This window comes from Camellia sinensis, chromosome 11 (genome assembly GCF_055761805.1).
Source record: "Camellia sinensis isolate YWXY chromosome 11, ASM5576180v1, whole genome shotgun sequence".
NCBI classification, from domain to species: domain Eukaryota; kingdom Viridiplantae; phylum Streptophyta; class Magnoliopsida; order Ericales; family Theaceae; genus Camellia; species Camellia sinensis.
In genome coordinates, this window is record NC_138971.1 from 21,363,385 (window position 1) to 21,385,473 (window position 22,089).

The following is a 22,089-nucleotide window of genomic DNA, read 5'->3' on the forward strand; positions in this document are numbered from 1 at the left end:
CTTGTATGTATGCATCCCTTTCCTAAGCAAGATTTGGTTTGGCCTGCGTGCCATATTCATCCATTACATTGTAGTGTAATTTTTGCATCCGGCATTAGGATCGTAGTCCTTTCTCCAGCGGGTTGTTTCCCCACTTATGTCAATTCCACCCAATACTTGTTCTTGCGTCTGTCTACAATACTCATAGTTCAGTTGACCGTTCTATGGTAGACAGACTTGTTATCTCCATCAATCTATTTGACATAGGTGTGGTTTCGAACTGCTCGTGATTGGATCACGATTCAAATGCTTTGCATGTAGCTTGCATTGTTTCAATTACATTGCATCTGCATTTGCATTGTTTATACATTGTTTTGTATATATCGCATATCGTTTTGCATCCACATTTGCATTGTCATGCATGTTGCTAACCATATTGTACCTGTTAAGTTTGTTTTCTTTTCAGGCACGATATTGTATGTACGGTTCATTTGAAGCTGGTGCAACCAGACGAGCCGCACAGGTATTGTATCTCCCGAGTGAGACGTATTGAGAATTCCATAATTCTCTTACATCCTTTCTGCATTGTAGTGTAGTTTGGTATGCTAGCTTAAAACTGTTGCATGTTTGCTTCGTTACAGCTTTCTTTGCATGATCATAAGTTATGCTCGGCTCCGTGCATTGTCTTGCATTTTGCCCCTGCCTTCGGGCGCATATCTTATTCGTATTGCATGTTTGTCTAAGTCTTCGGCCTTGTCAAAAATGGGTCGTCTCTGGGCTTTGACATTCACTCCCGTCATTGTTATGACTTTCGAGTTCTGTCAAAGAGGGGCAACTGTAGACACCCCATTTTTGACCGTCCTCAAGACTTGGACGTCACCGTTTGAACACTCGGTGATTATCCATGTTTGTGTTCGTTTGGAGTTCCCGGAGGTCTCGGCTCGCGCGCCCCGCCTCAGGATCCCCAAACTCGACCGTTTAGTGTCTGGTTTTGCACCAAACACTTGCATCTTGCCTTTGAGAGGCAGGGTGGGGCTTGTAGACCATCCCCACCCATCACCGGCAGTGGCTAGATGCCACCGGCTGGTTTTTGCTGCCACCGGCAATATAGTTTGCCGGCCGGCACTCTTTGTTGCCGGTCAGCACTTTTTTGTGCCGGTCGGCACTTTGTTTGGCCAAGATGGCATTTTTTGCCGGCCGATTGCTGTTCATCTACTTTTGCAGATATTTTTGGACAGCTGTATAACTTTTGCTCCCCTCCATACACGTGTATGGAGGGATCTCCCTCTTGCAAAGCTTGTCTTGTAAGCTTTACAAGAGGCTTATAGAGAGGAGCTCTCTCAAAGGCAAAAGAAAGAGGCTTAGACATTTTTGAGAGAGAAAATACAGAGGAGAGCTCTGGTTTTCTAGGGTTAGGGTTAGACATACACAACCTATCTCTCTTTTCCTCTCATTTTGCACACTAGGTGTTTTGTGTCTCATTATTGCACACAAACACCTAGTGTTTCACCTTCCTCTAGGAGCTGAGGTTCTAAAGAGTGTGTTTTGAAGTTTTTGTCTTGGATTCAAGCTCAAGGAGGCCATTGGAGCATCTTTGTTGAAGAAGGCATCAAGGGTGAGAAACTAGTCCTTTTTTCCCCCTTTTTTGCATCAATTTTCTACTAGTCTTAGAGCTGTTTTTTGTGATTATTGTATAACATAAAAAAGTTCTATTTTTAAGCCCTCTTTATTGTTTATTAAGAGTGTTTTGTTGTTTGAGGGGTGTTGACCACTCTTAGGCCTCAAAAGGCCTCATTTTGAGCCATTTTGTGCTAGCTCCGGGATTTTGGTGTTGAGGCCTCTTCACCACTGAAATCTTGAGGGATTTCAGTGGTGAAGATGATCCTTTGAAGTCCCAAGAAGGAGAGGGCCATCCCCTCTCCTTGTTGTCCTTGAAAAGGACACATTTTGGCCTCTTAAGGAAGCCTATGCTTGAGTGTGTGTTGAGCACGTTTGATTTGTTTTTCATGCTTATATATCCATGATATAACATGATTTAAAGTTGGTTTTGGAACTTCATGCATGTTTAGCATAGTTGCCTTGTAATGCCATGTTTGTGCCTTGACATGTCTAGGTTGTTAGCCTTTGTTGGAGCATGTTTTAGGCTTGTATTTGTGAAGATTATATGCTTATTTTGCCATGTTTTAGATCTGTCCATAGTCGTTTGGGTCGATTTTAGCATGCATTATATGGCTCCTTTGCATTTGGGCTTGTTGGCCTTGAGTATGTGCATGTGTAGCATGACATCTTTGCATGAATTTGATGAATTGGGGTCGCCTTGTATGCCATTTCAGTCCTATTTCCATGCTTGTTTGATTGCCTTGCATGCCTCTTTAATGCTTTGAAAGCATGTGTTGCAATGCTCCATGTTTTGGCCATGGTGTATGCCTTTGTATTTGGGCCACTTAGATGCCATCTAAGGAGTCCTTTGGCCTTGTTTTAGCATGCTAAAAATCTGTTTTTAGTTGTTTAATGCATGCCATGTTTGATCATGATAAGTTTAGTTCAATGCCTTATTGATTTGCTTTGGACACTTGGACTACTCTTTGCATGTTTTGGCTTAATTTATAACTTGATTTGGCATCATTTTATAACATAATTTTAGGGCTCATGTTGCATGCTAATTAGTCCATGACTCCTCCTTTCAAGTGTGCTTGAATGTTGTTTGATTCATGCTTAAGTATTGGTCCTTATGTGCATGTGTGTGTGCATGCCATTTAGCTCTCACTCTTTAGCACTTTTGGCCACTGTTTTAGGCCTATTTTAGAGTTGCCTAATTCATGTATAAGTCCATCTTGCCATCCATTTGCATTGCCATATGCATGCTTGTATGCTCGCATGAGTTAATTGCCATGCCATGTTGCATTCCTAGCTTGTATGCCTAGGTTGCATTGCATTTTGCATGCATGCCTTGTTCCTTGAATTGGTGATAGGAATTGGGCCTAATTTGTTTGATTGGTTTGCATGCATTTGAAACCAAAGTTGCATGCTTGGTTCTTTGGGCCATCATGCATAGAAATGCGTGATTGGTGGTCCGAGAACCGAGGCACATGTCCCTTTGAGTCATTACAATGATAAGAGACATGTTTGGTGCATACATGCCTTGAAATATGCTGCCATGCCTTGTTTTGCCCTCTGTTGCTGTGAGTTGCAGGTTCTGCAGGAATACTCTGCCGACCGGCAGTGTAATGTGCCGACCGGCACTATTTTCTCTGCCGACAGCTTCAACTTTGTGCCGATGGCCATACAACACTGCCGGTGGAAATTTCATCTAGCCGGTGATGATCCCCTCTGTCCAAGGATGTAATCCTGAGGTTTTGACAGTCTCCAGAGGAGGAAAGGGAGGAAAACAGAGGCAGCTTGCGCATGGTGGCACGCTTCCCGAGGCGTTTTCCCGCTTTATTTAATTAGTTAATTTGTTAATTAATTAATTTGTAATATTAATTAGCTTGCGTAGTTAGTTAATTTGTAATATTTATTCGGTCCCTTCGAGCGAGGGCAAATCTGTAATAAGTGTGTGTGAGTGTGTGTATGTCTTCCAACCTCACGTCTTTCTTCCCTTTTATTTACCTGCTTATGATGGTAGATTAGGGCACGTTTAATTTAGCATATCTTATGCTATGCATGCGTGCACCCATGCATTTGTATTACATGCATTAGGCTCGGTACATCACGCTAACTGCATCAGTACTTCAATTCCAAATTGAATATGTGTTAATTGTGCATTTTCACATGACATGTCTAGGATTAGCCGAGCCTATCTTAGCGACATTTTGTATGCGATGCATTAGGCACTTCACATGGACTTGGATCATGCATGTTTGCTAACAAGTTCTTTGTTTTGGCACGGAGTACTGTGTAAGTATTTCCGCTTTAGCATATCGCATGAGTGTGAATGTTGCCATGACAACATGCTTAACATGTGGCTAGATGCTTATGTGTTATAAATTGCTTGGATGCCTGTGGGTGAAGGTTGGATTGTTTGAGTTGGAAGAACTCATTAAAATCCGTGTTTTAGCCTACTTGCGAGTAGCAAATCCAAAACATTTTTCAAACCAAACGGATATGCAATGTTTATTTCCAAGTTAGGCAATCTAGTCTATACTTGTTTGCTGTGCGCATAACATAGTAATTCTAGGCTAATAAATGGAATAAGAACACATAACGTTTTCAAAATTGGATATCACGGTTAGTAGAGGCCGGTCTTCGGACCGGGCGAAAGGGGGTGCTCATAGCTGACCTTCCCCGATCGTACCCAAGCTCCCGAGCCGAGACAACTCCGGTGATGACGGACATGTGGCCTTCGGCACCGAGTCAGGGTTTCCTAAATTCCCCCATTTAAAAAAATATTTAGGTGGCGACTCTGTATCTGGCAAAGCAGTCCATGTTTGGCACTACTTTTTCAAAAATCTGTTTCTCAAAACGATTTGCCAGATTTGGACTCTTTGGTTCAGATTAAGAACCGTGACACAAATCGAGTCCGAACTGTAGCATTGAGGCCCCTCCCCGGGGCGCGTCTACATATGGCCGACCGTGTAGATCTCCTGTGTGTTGGGCCGAGGTGGGTGATGCACCTCTGTTGGGTCCAGAGTTGGTGAGGGAAACGACGGAGAAAGTTGAGCTTATCCGTAAGAGGCTTGTTACAGCACAGAGTCGTCAGAAATCGTACGCCGACCGTAGGAGGAGACCTTTGGTGTTTGAGGTGGGTGATCATGTCTTTCTGAAGATATCACCTAGACGGGGTTTGATGAGGTTTGGGAAGAGTGGGAAGTTGTCCCCTCGATTCATTGGTCCGTTTGAGATCCTTGAGAGGATTGGCGAGGCTGCTTATCGTTTAGCTTTGCCGCCGCAGTTGTCCGGAGTACATGACGTGTTTCATGTGAGTATGCTTCGGAAGTATGAGCCGGATCCATCACATGTGTTGGATTGGACCGATTTAGTAGTTGATGAGGATGTTTCATATGAGGAGAGACCAATTCGAGTCTTGGATAGGCGGGATCAAGTTTTGCGAGGCAAGACCATCCCTTTGGTCAAAGTTTTGTGGAAACACCACGGAATGGAGGAAGCCACTTGGGAACGTGAATTGGAAGTCCGCGAGAAATATCTGGACATGTTTGTTGATTTGTAATCTTATAATTAGATTCTGTTATATTGTTGAACTTAAGAGCTTTACATATGTCTTAAGTTGTAAAACATTGAGTATGTTTTGGTAAATGGGTGTATCTTGAAACTTGTTTCATTATAGAAAGATTAGTGTAACATTGTATATGTTGATTACATTGTTGGATGTGGTATATATATCATGCAGTTGAATATGATATGGAAATTGTTAACATTGAAAGGAATAATGCATAATAGTGGTGCAGGTTGAAATATATGTTGTTTTATATATATTGTGGGATGCCTCTTGATAAAGAGATAAAGTGACCAGTATTGGGTCAAGTTGTTTATTATTGTTATATACTATCTTTGGGTATTGAGAAAAAAAAAAACCTGTTTTCAAATTTGTGCCTAATTTCGGGGACGAAATTCTTTGAAGGGGGGGAGGTTATAGCGACCCCGGTCTTTTCCCATTTAATTATTGTATCCGGACTGTTCCGTAGATTCTGTCATTGTATAATGGTTGTTGTTGTTATTCCTTATTTTCTCATTTGGAATTATAGGATGTGTTGGGCAGGTTTGTTTCAGGTTGGTTGGGTTTAGAAACCAAGAGTTGCTGTCCAGGTTTTTGGTTCTTCGCTCGAGCGAGGAGTTGTTCGCTCGAGCGAGAGGTAGTGTTTGATTTGGACCTGTAGCTGTGCATTCTTGGCTCGAGCGAGCTTTTCTTCGCTCGAGCGAGTTAGTTCATCCTTCGCTCGAGCTATAGTTCCTTCGCTCGAGCGTGTGTCTGGGTTCAGACCTGAGGGTTTGAGTTCTTCGCTCGATCGAGCTTTCTTTCGCTCGAGCGAGCATTTGAGTTGTTGGCTCGAGCAAGGCTTCCTTGGCTCGAGCGTAGTTTCTCTGTGTCTGGTCGCTCGAGCGACCAAGTCTTCGCTCGAGCGAGCCTGTCCAGTTTATATACACAGCAGCGGGATTTGATCAGTCTTTTTCATTTTCTTTTGATTCCAAACCCTAGGTCCGACTTCTCTCCCTCCCTACTCACCTTCTTTCTTAGATTTGATCCACTTAGGGTGTGTTTCTACCCTAGATCCTTCAGTAAAAGATAGAGTGAGGCAAGGGCTACCATTTAATCTGAGCATTTGGCGATTTGGAGCACTTTGGTATTTGGGCACTCATCTCTTTCTTCACCTTTTGGGTTGTTTTCTTTGATGTAGGGATTTCCTACTCCATCTTATAGGTTTTGTTCTAAGTTTTGGTAATTTGATATGTTGGGAATAATTGGGTAAATTTTGGGAAAAACCCTAGTTGTACTATTGAATTAATTTGTATAAGTAATTCATGAAATTGGGAAAAGAGGGTTAAATTCACGGAATTGGGGAATTTATTGACTAAATGGCATAATTGGGTAATTGGTATCATTTGTCCATTGAATTGTTGACATGGTTATTTTCAGTTTAGAAATAACTGTTTTGGGCTATCGGTGGAGGATAGTCGTGATTGTTGTAGACAGTGCATGTGAATTAGGAATAACTGAAACTAATCACATTGGTTAAGTCATTACTTTTGACTGTGGCATTGACACAGATAATACGTGTATTGATTGAGCATTGCATTTGCATACATTGTTTGTGTGTGGGAGGAGATAGGGGATGTACTCCACGGTTTAGGGGAAGATAGGGGATGGACCTCTAAACCGGATTTTGTTTGGGAGGAGATAGGGGATGGACTCCATTAGCATCACTTTTATGTGTGCTTATTTATATAGAAGTGTTTTATTGATACAGCACTAAAATGTGTATCAATCTGGAAGTATGAAGTGTTTGATTTGAGCTTGAGTCTCATTTGTTGTTAATATTGGAAGGATGTGAATATGATATATGTGATTTCACTGTTATAAGTTTGGCCAGGTTCTGAGCCATGTTGATAAAACTGGAAAGTAAAACGTATCTTTGACAATAATGTCATGAGTTTGTAAAATGATGTAATTGATTATTTTGGTTAACCATCTGTTGAATGCTATTGCTTTATTCATTGCTTATATGTGGTTTAGTATATTTCTACTGGGCTGTGGCTCACCCTATATGGGAACATCATTTTCAGGTTCAGGTGATAAACTACCTCCAAGGACTTAGCTTGGGAGGGTTTGGCTTCTGGATTGGAGAAGACTACCTTTAGTTAATTGTCTTTAATTATTATTACATGTAAACATTCAAGCCTAGGGCTTTTCTTGTATTGAGTTAGAACTCATATTTTTGTATCCAAGTGTTGGCTTGGAAAGATGTAAGCCTGTAGGGCATTTTATTTGATGTTACATGTAATGCTTCATTTAGTAATACTCTGATGAATGAATTAATATATATTGTCTTCTTTAAATAATGCATGTCAATGATATATAATGGGTTAATTTTGAGGGCGTTACATTTTTGTTGTTAACTCTATTGCCAAAAACTATGGGGGAAGAGTGGACTGATTCATGTTATGTCTAATGAAATTCTTCTTTTGATTCAGTTTTGGAAGGGAAGCCATAGCATTTTGGAGGCAAGCTAATGGTCCTAAAGTGGTGGGACTACAGACTTGACTTGTGGAAGGAAAGTCTAATAAAATTTCCTTGCTGGGCTAAATTCTTCAACATCGTCTTCTAATATTGGAATGAGCAAGGGTTAAGCCACATTGCAAGCATTATGCAAATTCTAGCTGAATCAAAAAAGAGAATTACTTTTACCAAAATCTGTGTTGAGATTGAAGTGGGTAGCGAACTGGTGGAAAACTTTCACCTCGACAACAGGATTGAGAATTTTGAAGGGGTTTAAGTGTACCAACGGGTGCTCAACCAGTCTTTCGTTTATGCTGTACTCAGGAATGACTGGGGAAAGAAACCAAAAGTAAACTGGAGGCACGTACAGAAGCCACAGGGGAGGCCACAGCCATTGATGATCATAAAGCCCAAAATGTGGGCAAAGATGATCTAATTCCAAGAATAAAGAGCAACCATTGGAGCAACATCAAAACTCAAGCTAGGATGTGGCCAATTAGTTAAATGGGGAACATTATCATGAGGTAGGTTTTGATCAAGACCAACCTATCTATACCATACAGGTGATACCAGGTGATTCAAACAACTATGAAGTCTAGCAAATACTTTTGACAACCTGGAGATGTAGGAAGCTAATAACAAGACCCCAGGCCTGTTTGTTCCAAATAAAAATAAATGAGGAAGGTTTTATCTTCAACTTATAACAATAAGAGTAAGAATGGGAAGGAAAGCTGACAGTAGCATAACATTAGTAGATACATACACCACAAATAAACTTGAATTCCTGGTTGGTCTAAATGGAGCACCAACTAGAGATACTTATTAACAAGTAATACAAACAAATGATTTTCAAGAACGAAGTAAACATTACGTTATTAAAACAAGTTACACTCGAGAAATTGTGTAAATGTTCTGCATTGAAGTTATAGTATACAATAGTTCTTCACCACAATATATATAGACACATACATACATACAAGCATGCAAGAAAGACTGAAAATGAAAATTAAAATACTCATAATGAACTCTTTCTAATTGCACTTAAAGCTACTCAGATCTAAAGTTTTATCTTCTGATTACATAATGACTCAGCTTATTTATTTTTGTTTTTAATACTTTCTTCCTTTGGTTTCCTAATATCAGTTCAGGATATTGTTCAACATGCGGTGGTCATCTACTTTTCTTCTTTCTATATGGGACACACGGTCAAGAACAATAAAACTTCAAATACTACACTAGTAGAAATATAAAACATCCCTATTTGCTTGATCAACTATGGATAGATAAAATAAAAATAATTGCCCTGTGAGGCTGGGACTGTTCACTTAACATCTCAAAAAACTGTTGATGTAATCATTTGCAATTTTGTGATTCGGATGCATATCCAAGGAGGTATAGAATTAATGATAATCTGTGTATCCTGCCAAAAATGAAATTAAAAGAAAAATATTAGAAGCTTCAACTAAACTCAGCATTGTTGAAACCAACGAAAAGGAAGACAAAAAACAATTTGAAGTTGCATTGTGTAAATAAAATGCATACATGTTAAGAATCTGAAGCATAATATAGCGATCCCGGGTTTACCCTTGTTGTACAGTGATCCGGACATGTGTCCGTGGATGTTGGTTGTTGTTTATTATCGTGTTTGCATCCTTTGTACTTTGTATATTGAGTTATGGGATGTGTTGGGCAGGTTTGTTACAGGTTGGTTGTGTTTGGGAGCCTAGTGTTGCTGCCCAGATTTTTAGTCCTTCGCTCGAGCGAGGAGTTTGTCGCTCGAGCGAGAGTTGTGTTGCGTCTGGTTCTGGACCTGAGAGTTCCATTTCTTGGCTCGAGCGAGCTTCCTTCGCTCGAGCGGTCTGGATTTTTCTTCGCTCGATCGAGAACTTCTTGGCTCGAGCGAGAGTTTTCTGTGTCTGGTCGCTCGAGCGACCAAGTCCTCGCTCGAGCGAGCGTGTTTTATATCAGCGGACAGTAGCGTCTTAAACATCACATTTTCAGTCCCTTTCTTTGAGCAAAACCTAAATCCGACACTCTCTCTCTCTAAACTTGCACTCTCTCTAAGATTTGATCTCCCTAGGGTGTGAATCTAGCCTAGGGCCTTTGTTAAAAAGATAGAGGGCGTTGAGAGCTTCGATTTAATCTGAAAAAGTTTGGATTTGGAGCAAGTTGATCTTCAAGTCTTCATCTCCTTTGTGGCTTAAACTTCGAGGTAGGGATATCCTACTCCTCTCTATGGGTTTTGTCTTTAAATTTTGGTATTTTGAGATGTTGGGCTTGGTTTGGTAATTTTGTGAAAGTTTGGGGCTTTTGTGTAATTTTACAAAAGTTGGGGTTTTATTCATAATAAACCTAGATGCATGTTTGGCATGGAAAAAAATGGAATAGATGTTAATTCATTGATGGAAATGGGACCTAAGGGTTGAAATGTTAATTATGAGAATTGACCTAATTACATTGTTTAATTAATTGGGATAATTAATTGAGAAGAATGAAGAAATGAAATGTTGATTGAATATCCATTGTGCATTTATTTCCTGTTTAGAAATAACTGCTTTGGGCTATCAGTGGAGGATAGTCGTGATTGTTGTAGACAATGCATGATGATTAGGTAAACTGAAACTAATCAATGAAATGTGTCATGGAACTTGACGGTTGATAGAATACAATAATTGTATGTATTGGGTGATTGTATATAGAACCAATGTGTTTATATACGTTATGTGTAGAGGAGGAGATAGGGGATGTACTCCGCGGTTTAGGGGAAGATAGGGGATGTACCTCTAAACCGGATAGTGTTGGGAGAAGATAGGGGATGAACTCCGTAGACACAGCTCATATGCTTGTCTAGAGAAGTGAAGATAGAGCTTATATGCTTATCTTAGTAAAGTGTGGATACAGCTTATATGCTTATCTGTGAATGTGGGATATTGTTGTTATACATATCTGTTGAGAATGTGGATATAGCTTTTATGCTTATCTGAATGTGAGATATAGTTTTTATACATATCTGTGGAAATGATGATAGAGCTAGCATGCTTATCTGTTGAAAAAGGGAAAATGAAAGGTAACTTAGACTCATAAGTTGTATGACATAAATATGTGATTTATGTGGATGTATCAGTGTTGACCATCTATCAATTACTAATATTTTAGTCATTGTCCATGGTTGGTTTAGTGTATTTCTACTGGGCTGTGGCTCACCCTATATGGGAATATCATTTTCAGGTGCAGGAAGCATGCCACCTCCAAGGACATAGCTGGGAGGCTAGTGGCGGACATACTTTTGTCGCTTAACTTTTGATGTATTACATGTAACTTCAAGCCTAGGGCTTAATGTGTAAACGAGTTAGTACTCTTTTGTTGTAACCAAGTGTTAACTTGGAAAGCTGTAAGCCCGTAGGGCATTTTGTTTTTGATGTTAACATGTAATACTTATGTAATGGAACTCTAATGAATAAAAGAGTGTGGTTAGTTTATATGTAAATGCATGTCTTATCTGATGGGTTTATTGTTGTTATTTTGAGGGCGTTACACATAAGATCAAAAAGGCAATGCAGGGCATTGCATTAACATGAAACAATGATCCATATTTATCCCCAAAAAAAATAAAAAATGATCCATTTGAAACCATAAATAATATGGATGTGCCGAAGAAAAAAGACAAAAAAGTATCATTAGTGCTAGAAAACTATAAATTATTTGTCAACAAAAAAAACAATGTGCTTATAGTAGCACATGAATTAGCCATTCACACACTTAGCTCATTCTCTCTCAAAGATGGGAAAGCTCCTGGCCTCAATGGCTATAATTCCATGTTCTTCAAGAAAGCTTTGCCAATCATTTATAAGGATGTGATTTCTTCTATTATATCTTTCTTTTCTTTTTCTCAGTTCTGGTGCTATCTTCAAAGACGTGAACTCTACTCTCATCACTTGGTTCCTAAGGTCCCTAATCATACCCTCTATAAGTGTATCTTCCCTAATAGATTGACGCTCCTCCTCCCTTCTGTTATTGATCTAGCCCAATCAGACATTGTTCTGGAAAAAGAATTGCGGTCAATATTTGAACTCGATTCATATTCTACACACATATTTCTGTCACAGAATGTATTGATATTGAAACGATCAATTACCACACAAGTCCATTAGCACCACAACCACTAGGCATAATCAGTGGCCAGCACTTTGCCATGAACTAGAAGAGATTAGCCGAATATGGTGTATGCAATCATTCAATAAAATGGCCACAGTGAGTCGAAACCTATGTTACACGGACTCAGGTGCGGGTGTTAGGTGTGGGTGTGTATCTAACGGTTAGACACTTCAAAATTAAAAATTGAGGATACGTGGATATGGATCTAAATTTGGATATGACACTTCAAAATTAAAAATTGAGGATATGTGGATATGGATCTAAATTTGGATACGGGTATGGAAATACCTTAAATTGTTATTTTTTTAAATATATTTATTATATGAAGATGAATTAAAAAAAGTTAAAGAATAACAAATTTTGTTAAAAAAGTAACAAATAAAATATAAATAACAAATAAAAATTGTTTTAGACATAAAATAAATTATATTATATATGATAAAATAAATTATTTTTATTTTAGACATAAAAATTATAATATACAATATTTTTTTGAGGGAATATTATATAATATGAATACTATTATATATTATTATATTAATATCATTTATAAATAGAAAGCAGAGAAAAAGAACGGAAAGGAACAGAAGACGGTCAAAGAAGAAAAGAGAGAGAGAGGAGAAGAAGATAGAAGAGAGAGAGAGAGAGACCAAAGGGGAATCGAAGCCCTAGGGTGGAATCGACTTTGAGATGTTGGTTTTCAGATCTCCTTTGATTCGGTTTAGTTCGCGACTAGGGTTCGCACTTCGATCTTGCTTCGTGACTCGACTTGCTTCGCCAAGGTGAGTTTCAGCCCTCTCTCTCTCTCTCTCTCTCTCTCTCTCAACAACCCTTCTTTCTCCTCTCATGTCAACCGTGCTTGAGAAAACCATGCCGAATCCAACACATATCTCACACCCGTACCTACACCCATGTCGTGTCAACACGGGTACTCTGCCCTAAACCGGCGAGTCCATGTAACATTGGTCGAAACAGCCAAAAATTCCAGTAATGTACCGCTGTTTGTGTTAGCGTTAGCCATTGTCTTTCTCTTCCAAAGCTGAAGAAGTGAGGCTTCTACAAACTCTCACTAAATTCTCTATGCTGTGAATATTTTAGTATGTATATATACATGAACTACCTTTCTATGGTAAAGTGGCTCTCTGCATATCTCAAGAAAAGGAATGTTTTGAATTTAATAATGGAAGTAAATTCACAAATTTTTTTAAAAAAATGGTAATAACATCAATTTGGACCTGGACAACGGAAAGGTATAAAAATGTACCAATGGGTGCCCACAGCCAATGATGATCTTAATGCCCAAAATGTGGGCAAAGTTGACCTATTTTCCAGAATAAAGAGCACCCGTCGGAGCAAGGACAAAAATTACCCAGGATATGGGCAATTCGTTAAATGGGGAACATTATCATGAGGTAGGCGTTGATCAAGACCGACCTATATGTACCATACAGGTGATAACATCCTTTATGGGGGGCAACTCAAACAGCTATGGAGTTCATCAAATACTTTTGACAACCTGGAGATAGAGGAAGCTAAGAACAGGACCCCAAGCCCATCTAATCCAGATAAAAAATAAAAAATGGGGAAGGCTTAAAATGAAAGGGGGCTTCCTTAATTTCCATATACATTAGAAGGAAATCAAGGATCATATTATTCAAGGGAATAAAATGTATCTTTATTTCGGGCTCTTGGGAAATAAAGTCAGAAGTGTTAATAAGGATATGGTCTTCGAATCTATGAATGGAAGCTGGGGAATGTTGTGCAATTACAATGATCCACTTTGTAAAGGATATGGATCCTATGGAATCAAGATATGCTGAATGTAATGTGCATTAGTACAAATGACCAGGCTATTCATGTTAGTGCCAGAAGAAAATGGACTGCGAAGTTTCTGCCATGTATGGTGATAACGCTCCCCAAAACAGACTGGACATTGAAGCTATGGCTGGGCTATTCAACCAGCAGCCATGGTCTGTGGGGCTCTGTTAAATGGACCAGGTACATGCACGACTACAATGACTGACAAATGGTCAGGTGCTTCGAGAGATTGATAAACCTCTCATCAATGAGGCTTGGACCATGAAATGAGGCAGAATTCCTAACTGCAGGAATATCTGACCACAGCCCTATCTTGGTTAAAGTGCTGTCTGCCCCTATTAAGCAAAATAAGCCCTTCAAATTTTTTTATTGTTGGGCTGACCACCCTGAATTCTTGAATCTTGTTGCCAGGGTTTGGAGAAATCATGTTCAGGGCACTCCCATGTTCTGTCTACCAGAAGTTGAAAATGCAAAGTTGAGTTGAAGAAGCTGTGCCAATCTAACTATAGTGACATCACAAAAAAGGTGGACTGGAAGAAGTAAGATCTCAATTGGAAGCAGTCAAGAAAAGTCTTGATAGTAACCCTAAAGTCTTGAGTGTCTATTAATGATGCCAAGGAAATGCTAAGATGATCATTACTTATTTTCAGAACTTGCTAGGCCACAAGGGAGGTGGTACTACGATATGCATAGAAGACATGAACTTGTGCTATAGTGATCAATTAAATGATGCTCAGAAACGAAACAAGGACGTTACTGTTGAAGGGATTAGAGAAACCTTGTTCTCTCAAAGATGGGAAAGCTCCTGGCCCCGATGACCATAAAATGCCATGTTCTTCAAGAAAGCTTGGCCTGTCAATTTAAGGATCTGCTTTCCTCTATTACACCTTTCTTTTCTTTTTCTTAATTTTGGTGCTCTCTTGAAAGAAATGAACTCTACTCTCACCACTTGGTTCTTGAGGTCCCTACTCTATGAAGCATGGATACTTCGACGAACATGTCGTACTGGTAATGGGTACTGATACTTTGCATGGTATTTCTGCATACGCACAAGGTATACGAAATACGTATGCAAATTTTTTTCTTCTTAATTTTTGGCTTACCCTAGACACCAAGTATATTCCCACGCCATAAGCTGGAATAGTATTTTCTTCTATACAAAGGTAAAGTTAGTCTCATTGGACTTACTTTTTTATGCTTAGCATGATTTTAAAATTAAACATTAGCTTATAAATTATTTAATAAATATAGTAACACTTAGTTTCAGTTTAGACTTCACTTTTGGCATTAAAGATGAATTGTAGGGTAGATCTTAACAAACTACACCATTTAACTAATTTTTTCATTAATTCAAATTAAAAATAACTATTTTTTTACGAACATACCCAGACGTACCCATACCTTACTTTTTTTAATTTTTATCATATAAACATACCCATATTATACATATACCCGTACACATGCTTCATAGTCCCTAATCCTACCCTCTAAAAGTGTATCTTCAAGATCTTGGCTAACAGATTGAAGTCCCATCTCCCTTTGGTTATCGATACAGCCCAGTCAACCTTGGTTTTTGGACTTAGAATTGTGGACAATATTCGAGCTCAATTCATGTTCTACACACATATTTTCCATCACAGAAATGTAATGAATTGATCAATTACAACATAGTTCCATTAGCACCACAACCAATTGGCATAATTGGTGAACCCCAACGGGTTGGCTTGGTGGCAAGGCCTTGAGTCTTTGAGGCGTGCTCCCTCCAAAGTTCAGGGATCAAAAACCCTTTCAGTGCTAATTGAATATGTTGTATGCAATCACTCAATGAAATGGCAACAGTGAGTCAAAACAGCTGACAAATCTAGCAATGTACTACCGTTTGTGTTAGCGTTATATGTTATCCATTGTCTCTCTCTTCTCTCACTCTAATATATGTTCTCTATGTTGAGAATATTTGTGTATGTATATAAAGAAACTACCTTCCTATGGTAAGGTGGCTCTCTGCATACTCAAAGAAGAAGGGGAAGTTTTAAATTTAATGGAGGCAAATTCACAAAATTTTCCAGAAAATAGCAATGACATCAATTGAGGCCAAGGCTATGAATCTTGTAGACTATAGTATTGTTTTCACTATTGGTACCATGCATATCGCTACCATTATGTTTTCTTGATTACCATTTTTGGATTTATCACCATAACTTCTAAAATTTATCATGTAAAAACCATATTTATTTATTTATAAATGTGGCATTTTTTTCAATGTAATTTGTATGCTGAAGAACATGTAACATTTTTACCATCGAATCATTCTTATTCTAATCATTATTTTAGAAATTCTCACTATGCTTGGTTACCACTTTTCAAAAGCACTTTTCAGAAAATTCTACTTTCTTATTTTTCGTATTTTTTTGTTTTTACTGAATTTTTTAAATATTTTGAGCAATTTTTTTAATTTTTAGACATACCTAACATAAATATACTTAAAAAGTAAAAAAAAATGAAAAAAACCTTTCAAAAATTCACTAAATACCAAAAATACAAAAAAAAAAAAAACGAGAATTCAGTACATTTTTTGTATTTTTATGTATTTATTAATTTTTAAAAATATTTTTTCACAAATTTTTTACTTTTTAGATACATCTAAGTAAGGTGCATCTAAAAAAGTAAAAAAAATGTTTAAAATTTTAAAAATATTCACTAAAAACAAAAAAACACGAAAACCAAAAAACTCAGTTTTTAAAAAACTTAATTCAGAAAACTCAAACCAAACACACTACATAATTTTTTTTTAATCTTTTGTATTGTTGAGCATGCATACACCTGCAAGAGATGATCATGCAACAAAATTAAACCTTTTGTTTAACACATTTTAACCGGTACAACACACTTAAATTAAACAAGTCTTGATACTTCCCACTAGTTTTCCCGGTCCTAAAGTTCTTCCTAAGATGCTAAAGCAGCTTCAAACCTAAATGGCATTCATTCTCTATCTATCTACATGTGTCTAAAGTATATTGAGAAGACAAACATAAAAAACCGATGTAACCTTTGACAAAGATGGTGGGGCATGTTACAGCTTGACCTTACAATACAAATTCGCAGTCGTTGGTGATGGATAGCTACTGGCATCACCAACACTTCTCAATTCTTAGGGCTTCTTTGTAAGAACTATGAATATAACATGTATGCCCCAAACGGAACTGGTACAAAATGGCACAGCTGGACTATGCTAAAAATTGCTAAGATAGCTGAAAACAATCCAATAACTTAACCGGCACTGGATCGAAGGTCTTCTATACCATTTTTCTAGTGTAACAATACATTTCGAACAGTATAGGCTGGCACAATACAAGATTCACGACCTTGGTTAAGGGTGATAAATCGCTAACTATAAGGGGGAGTTTTAATAATTGCTTCATAGTTTAAACTTTTAAGTAGTCGTGTGATAAAAATGGAATTGTTTAACATACTGATTTTTTTGGATAATTTGGGGAAAATAAAATTCTACACAACTTCAAATTGAGGGGAACACCAAATATTGTTCTCCCTTTAAATATTAGTATAAATAAATTAATAATGCTTCTGATACAAAAGTAAAGCCATTGTCTTTATCAATAAAATTCAAAAAATAAATAAAAAATCCCACCATATTTAAAATTAACATACCCTTTATGATCCTAAAGTCATATTATATCATCCTACAGTCAAATAATGCTTAGTCCAAACCTATACATATAGAGAACTAATTCTGGTGGCAAATAGATCATTTGATGATGTTGTCAATTTTCTGTTTCCTATTAACATAAAATAGGAACCTTTTTTTTAATTTTTTGGAAAAAACATAGAAAGGTGTGCACAAATACTTTGAAAACAAATAAAAACAAAAGCAAAGACACATACTTGATGAGTTACTGAAGATGAAGGCCGTTGGTGGAGGGTGGCCAGAGGTGGTTGCAAAAGTTCCATTAGAGATCACAGGGGGTTGCCGAAAGGTGGCTAGAGGTCAGAAGGGGAGACGGACAGTGGCCGGGGGTCTCAACGGGAGAATGGCCAGTCCCTAGAAGTGGTGGATAATGGGGGTGGCAAGGGAGAGAGGCTAGGAAGCACGAATACGGATACGGATACATGATACGACAATATGGATACGCTGATATGCCAAAATCTAAAAAAGTAGGATACGGATACAGTGGAGATACGTTCGTAAAACAAAAAAAAAAACCCATTTTTTATAATTTTAAATGTAATATGCATGAATATGAAACCTAAAGCAAATTAATAATTAAAGAGAGTGATTCATATTAAGCTAAAAGTCTTCAAACAATCATAAAACATCCAAAACTAAAAGCAAGTGCAAATGCAAATGCAAATTAAACATTGGCCTCGTTTGGTAGAGCTGTTGGGAAGTGATTATAACTTATAACCTAATAACTTATAGTTTATAGCTGTGAACATAAGCAGATTTTTTACTTATAAATTAAGCTTCTCCTCCCCCACTCAAAGAATAAGTTGATTTTTGACTTACAAAAAGCTATAAGCTGTATTGTTAAACTGAATCAAACACATCAAAATAGCTTAAATTAAGCTAAAAGCTGAAATAAGCTGGAAATAAGCCCCACCAAACAGGGCCATTATCTTTACATGCCAACACTAAAAAATGAACGAGCGCAGAGAAAAGAAACGTGAGAGAGAGAGAAGTGAGAGAAACAATAAGGATACATCAATTTGACAAATTCTATTACTTTAACTCTCACTATATTTCTCTTATCAAAGAACTAAACAAAGCATTAGAAGTAATATGTGTCTTCGAGTATCCGATACTTCAAAATTAAGTATCCGATACTTCAAAATTGAGTATCCAATACTCCAAAATTAATAAAAAAAATTAATTAAGAAGTATCTGATACGTATCCGCGAGTATCCAAGGAGCATTCAGTGTGTTTGGTTTGAGTTTTTTGGATTAAGTTTTTTGAAAAATGAGCTTTTAGTGTATATTTTTAACCATTTTAAACATTTTTTTACTTTTTAAGATGCACCTTACTTAGATGTACCTTAAAAGTAAAAAATTTGTGAAAAAATATTTTAAAAAATTAATAAATACATAAAAATACAAAAAAATGTACTGAATTCTTTTTTTTTTTATGTATTTTTTGTGTATTTTTGGTATTTAATGAATTTTTAAAAGGTTTTCTTCACACTTTTTTTACTTTTTAGGTATATTTATTTTAGGCATGTCTAAAAAGTGAAAAAAAAAATTTGCTTAAAATATTAAAAAAATTCAATAAAAACAAAAAAAACACGGAAAACAAGAAAATAGAATTTTTTGAAAAGTGTATACGTCTCCCTTTTTGAAGTATCTGTGCTTCATAGGAGAGGAGAGAATGAAAACTCATTTTCAAGACAAATGAAAACACCAATTTTTTTATTACAATTTTTGAAATTTTGAAATCAATTCAATTTTTTTGGAAACGAACACAGTATACCAAATAAATTTCCCATTTCCCATTTTCAAAAGAATGAAAACAAAACCAGTAATTAGAATGTATAGATATAAGAATGTTTTAAGAAATGAAAACCTTGTAAGCTGCAAATTGTTATCTGTCTTCTATAAGTACTTACTAAACATTATCAAATAAGCATAGGAATAATATGCCACTAAAGCAAACAAAACTTGATATGAACACAAAAAATACTTCATATAAAATCAAAAAATAAATGCCAATAGAGAAGGCATAGAAAGCTGCCACACCGATAAGCATCAATACATAGGTAGTAAGCATACACTATGTAGTTAATTTACCTTGACTAAGTGCTAATTTTCAGCCTACTAATTAGTACGTCAGTATGGCCAATCCCATCCCAAACACAAGCCTGAAATTCCATAGTACCACCATCAACAGCATCAGCATCCTTAACATCGAAGGTAATATAATACATAAACCCAGCACATAAACCCCTGTTTGCCTTCACAACCTTCACAAACTCCAGATTCTTAAGCTGCACACATATTTTCCGACATATATTATGAACAACAAAGGCTAATTCTCAAACCAAACAAACAAACAAAACAATGAAAAAAAACTTTAATTGAATAAAGAAATACACCTCTTTGTCATTGTATTGCTTGAGCGCCAATTCCGCAAAAGTTTTGAGATCGTCGGCAATCTCATCGAGGTTAAAAACCGGCGATGTTCCACCACACCCAAACGAGCGTGGGAAGCACATGACATCAAAGCCCTGTATATGTATATGCATATGTATACATGTATTGTAAGCCCACAAATTCTATTACATTACAACAACAATAATATAAAACATATATATATATATATATATATAGGATTTTGAAGAAAATACGGACAAATGAAAGAGGGAAGTATTAAGAGAAGCTAAATAAGATATACATACATCACTTTGGGTTAACTGTCTATCGTACTCTTGGAATTCCTTATCAGTAAACTCATGCATTCCATCACTATCATCTTCCACATCTCAATCATCATCGTAGTTATAGAATACGATTTTAGATCTAGGGTCTTCTTTTTCTTCTTCTGCTGATGAACAAAGCGCTGATGGTGATGGTGATGGTGGAGGTGGCGGGGAAGCGTAACCATCGCACCTTTGCTTCTTCGCCGGTGAATCTCTAATCTCCCATTTGGAATCGTTCCTTTGGACAACAATGATTCATCCCACTAAAAACATCACCACTAATAGCACTAATGCATTAAAAAAGTAAAAAAAAAAAAAAACACAACTCCAAGATCAAAACATCACATCATTAATGACGGGACCCACTGCCACCTAATTAGTGGGAGCACTAATTAGTGCTCCCAAGCATTTTTCTTCCTTTGGATGCAGAGATCGGAAGCCATACCTTCCCGCAGAGAGAGACAATACAACAATGAAAACCTAGACAGCAGACACAAGTAACGTAACCTAACCTAACCTAACCTAACCTAAACCTAACCTAAGAGGTAATTATAGCGTATTTACACTGGGAGGTGAAAAGAAAAGAAAAAAGAAAAGAAAAGAAAGGACAGGATTAGTTAAGTTATAAAAGAAAATAAAAAAAATAAAATGGTTGTAAATTTTTTTTTTTGGATACAGAAGGAATAAAGAAAACAAATGGTTGTAATTTTTTTTATTTTTTTTAGTTAGATTTTATTAAGAGAAAAAAAAATTTATTTTATGTTATATTATCAAAATAATCTTTTTATATTTTCAATCATTTTATTTTTTTTATTTTTATAGGAACAAAATTGGTATTATGAAAATAGTGATTTCTTTTCTCTCCCAATCTCTTCACTTTAGGAAAGATTGAAAATGAAACTTATAAGAGAAATGAGTTTATCTCAATTTCTCTCAATTTCTTCCTATTTCTCTCCACTTAAGTTATCTAAACAAGTAACAGAAATACATATCTTTCCATTTATTTTCTTTTCTCTCCAAATCGCTCAATCCAAACATAGTGTTAGGCTATTTTAGAAGTCGGTAAAACGCTATTTTTTTTCCAAAAAATATATTATTATTTTATTATAAAAGTATGAAAGATTTGTCATATTTTCTATTTCTTTTAAATTTCAATTTTATATTCTCAAATCTAGGTAAACTACAAATATATTCTTTGAAGTTTGTTTAAAGTACAGATTGTTCCTTATAGTTTGAAAAATTGCAAATATTCCTTGTTAAAATTTTTTATTTAACATAATTAACTAAAACAAAAGAAATTCATAATTGTTCTTCTATACAATAATAAAATTACCTAAATTATTAATTGAAACATATTTATAACATCATTAAAAACTGTTAATTGACTTGATGATTTATTATTAAAATAGGCAATTTGTTATGAAATTAGTAACCTCGTGGAGTGAAATGTAATTTCCAGAACTATAGGGGCGATTTGTATTTTAATCAAATCTTAAGGGTGTATTTGTAATTTACCCCTCAAATCTATTATTATTTTTAAAGTTATAAAGAGTCTATATAAACTTTTTTTTTCTTTATTTTTAGAGGTAAACACTTAAAAACTACGGCCTTGTTTAGTTTGCTTTTGATAGAGTAATTTTGGAGAAATTTTTTTAAAATTTTATTTGGTTTAGTGATCTTAGAAAATAATTTATAAAATCATTTTCTCTCTCCTCCACGTCAATCAATCTTTTTTTCTCTCCCATCTCTCCTTCTCAATCACTTTTTCTCTCACGCAATCTACTCAATTACAACAAAATATCAAATCATCCCAAACTCTAATACTCCAAAACTATTTCCAAAATATACAACCAAACAAACCCAAAAAAAAAAAAAAAAAATTTAACTCTCTTCCAAAATTTTTTTTTGAAAATTGATCTCCCAAAACCAAACCAAACACACCTGATATATCTCATTTCGAGAGTCCTATATAAATATAAACAAACTGCCTCCCTTCTTATCAAAAAAAAAAAAAAAAAAAAGGTCCCTATTTTTTATAT

The 22,089-nt window shown here is 36.4% G+C and overlaps 1 protein-coding gene and 1 long non-coding RNA gene across 2 annotated transcripts in view; both read right to left on the reverse strand.

Annotated features, from left to right (window-relative positions):
• The window catches only part of LOC145801875 (uncharacterized), a 30,055-nt gene extending 21,756 nt beyond the window's left edge, over positions 1 to 8,299 (reverse strand). The window contains exon 1 of the long non-coding RNA XR_014343650.1: positions 7,538 to 8,299. This is a non-coding gene — a long non-coding RNA (uncharacterized LOC145801875). The remainder of the gene's footprint in view (positions 1 to 7,537) is intronic.
• A 251-nt stretch (positions 8,300 to 8,550) lies between these two features.
• On the reverse strand, positions 8,551 to 20,328 carry LOC145801874 (cysteine proteinase inhibitor 1-like). The gene is made up of 4 exons (XM_082893658.1): positions 20,030 to 20,328; positions 19,727 to 19,858; positions 19,422 to 19,618; positions 8,551 to 9,071 (listed from the first exon to the last, which is right to left on the reverse strand). Exons 1-3 carry the CDS (start codon positions 20,087 to 20,089, stop codon positions 19,427 to 19,429), a joined length of 384 nt encoding a protein of 127 aa, XP_082749784.1. The 5' UTR covers positions 20,090 to 20,328; the 3' UTR covers positions 8,551 to 9,071; positions 19,422 to 19,426.
• Between the last annotated feature and the right edge of the window lie 1,761 nt (positions 20,329 to 22,089).

What these genes read in the sequence shown, in the direction of transcription:
- LOC145801874 (XM_082893658.1), bottom strand. Translation starts at nt 20,089, where the DNA reads ATGCATGAGTTTACTGATAAGGAATTCCAAGAGTACGATAGACAGTTA. An exon ending in GACAGTTAACCCAAAGTGAT is followed by an intron (nt 19,859 to 20,029) that starts GTATGTATATCT and finishes ATACATATACAG; the next exon opens with GGCTTTGATGTCATGTGCTT. An exon ending in AGCAATACAATGACAAAGAG is followed by an intron (nt 19,619 to 19,726) that starts GTGTATTTCTTT and finishes ATATGTGTGCAG; the next exon opens with CTTAAGAATCTGGAGTTTGT.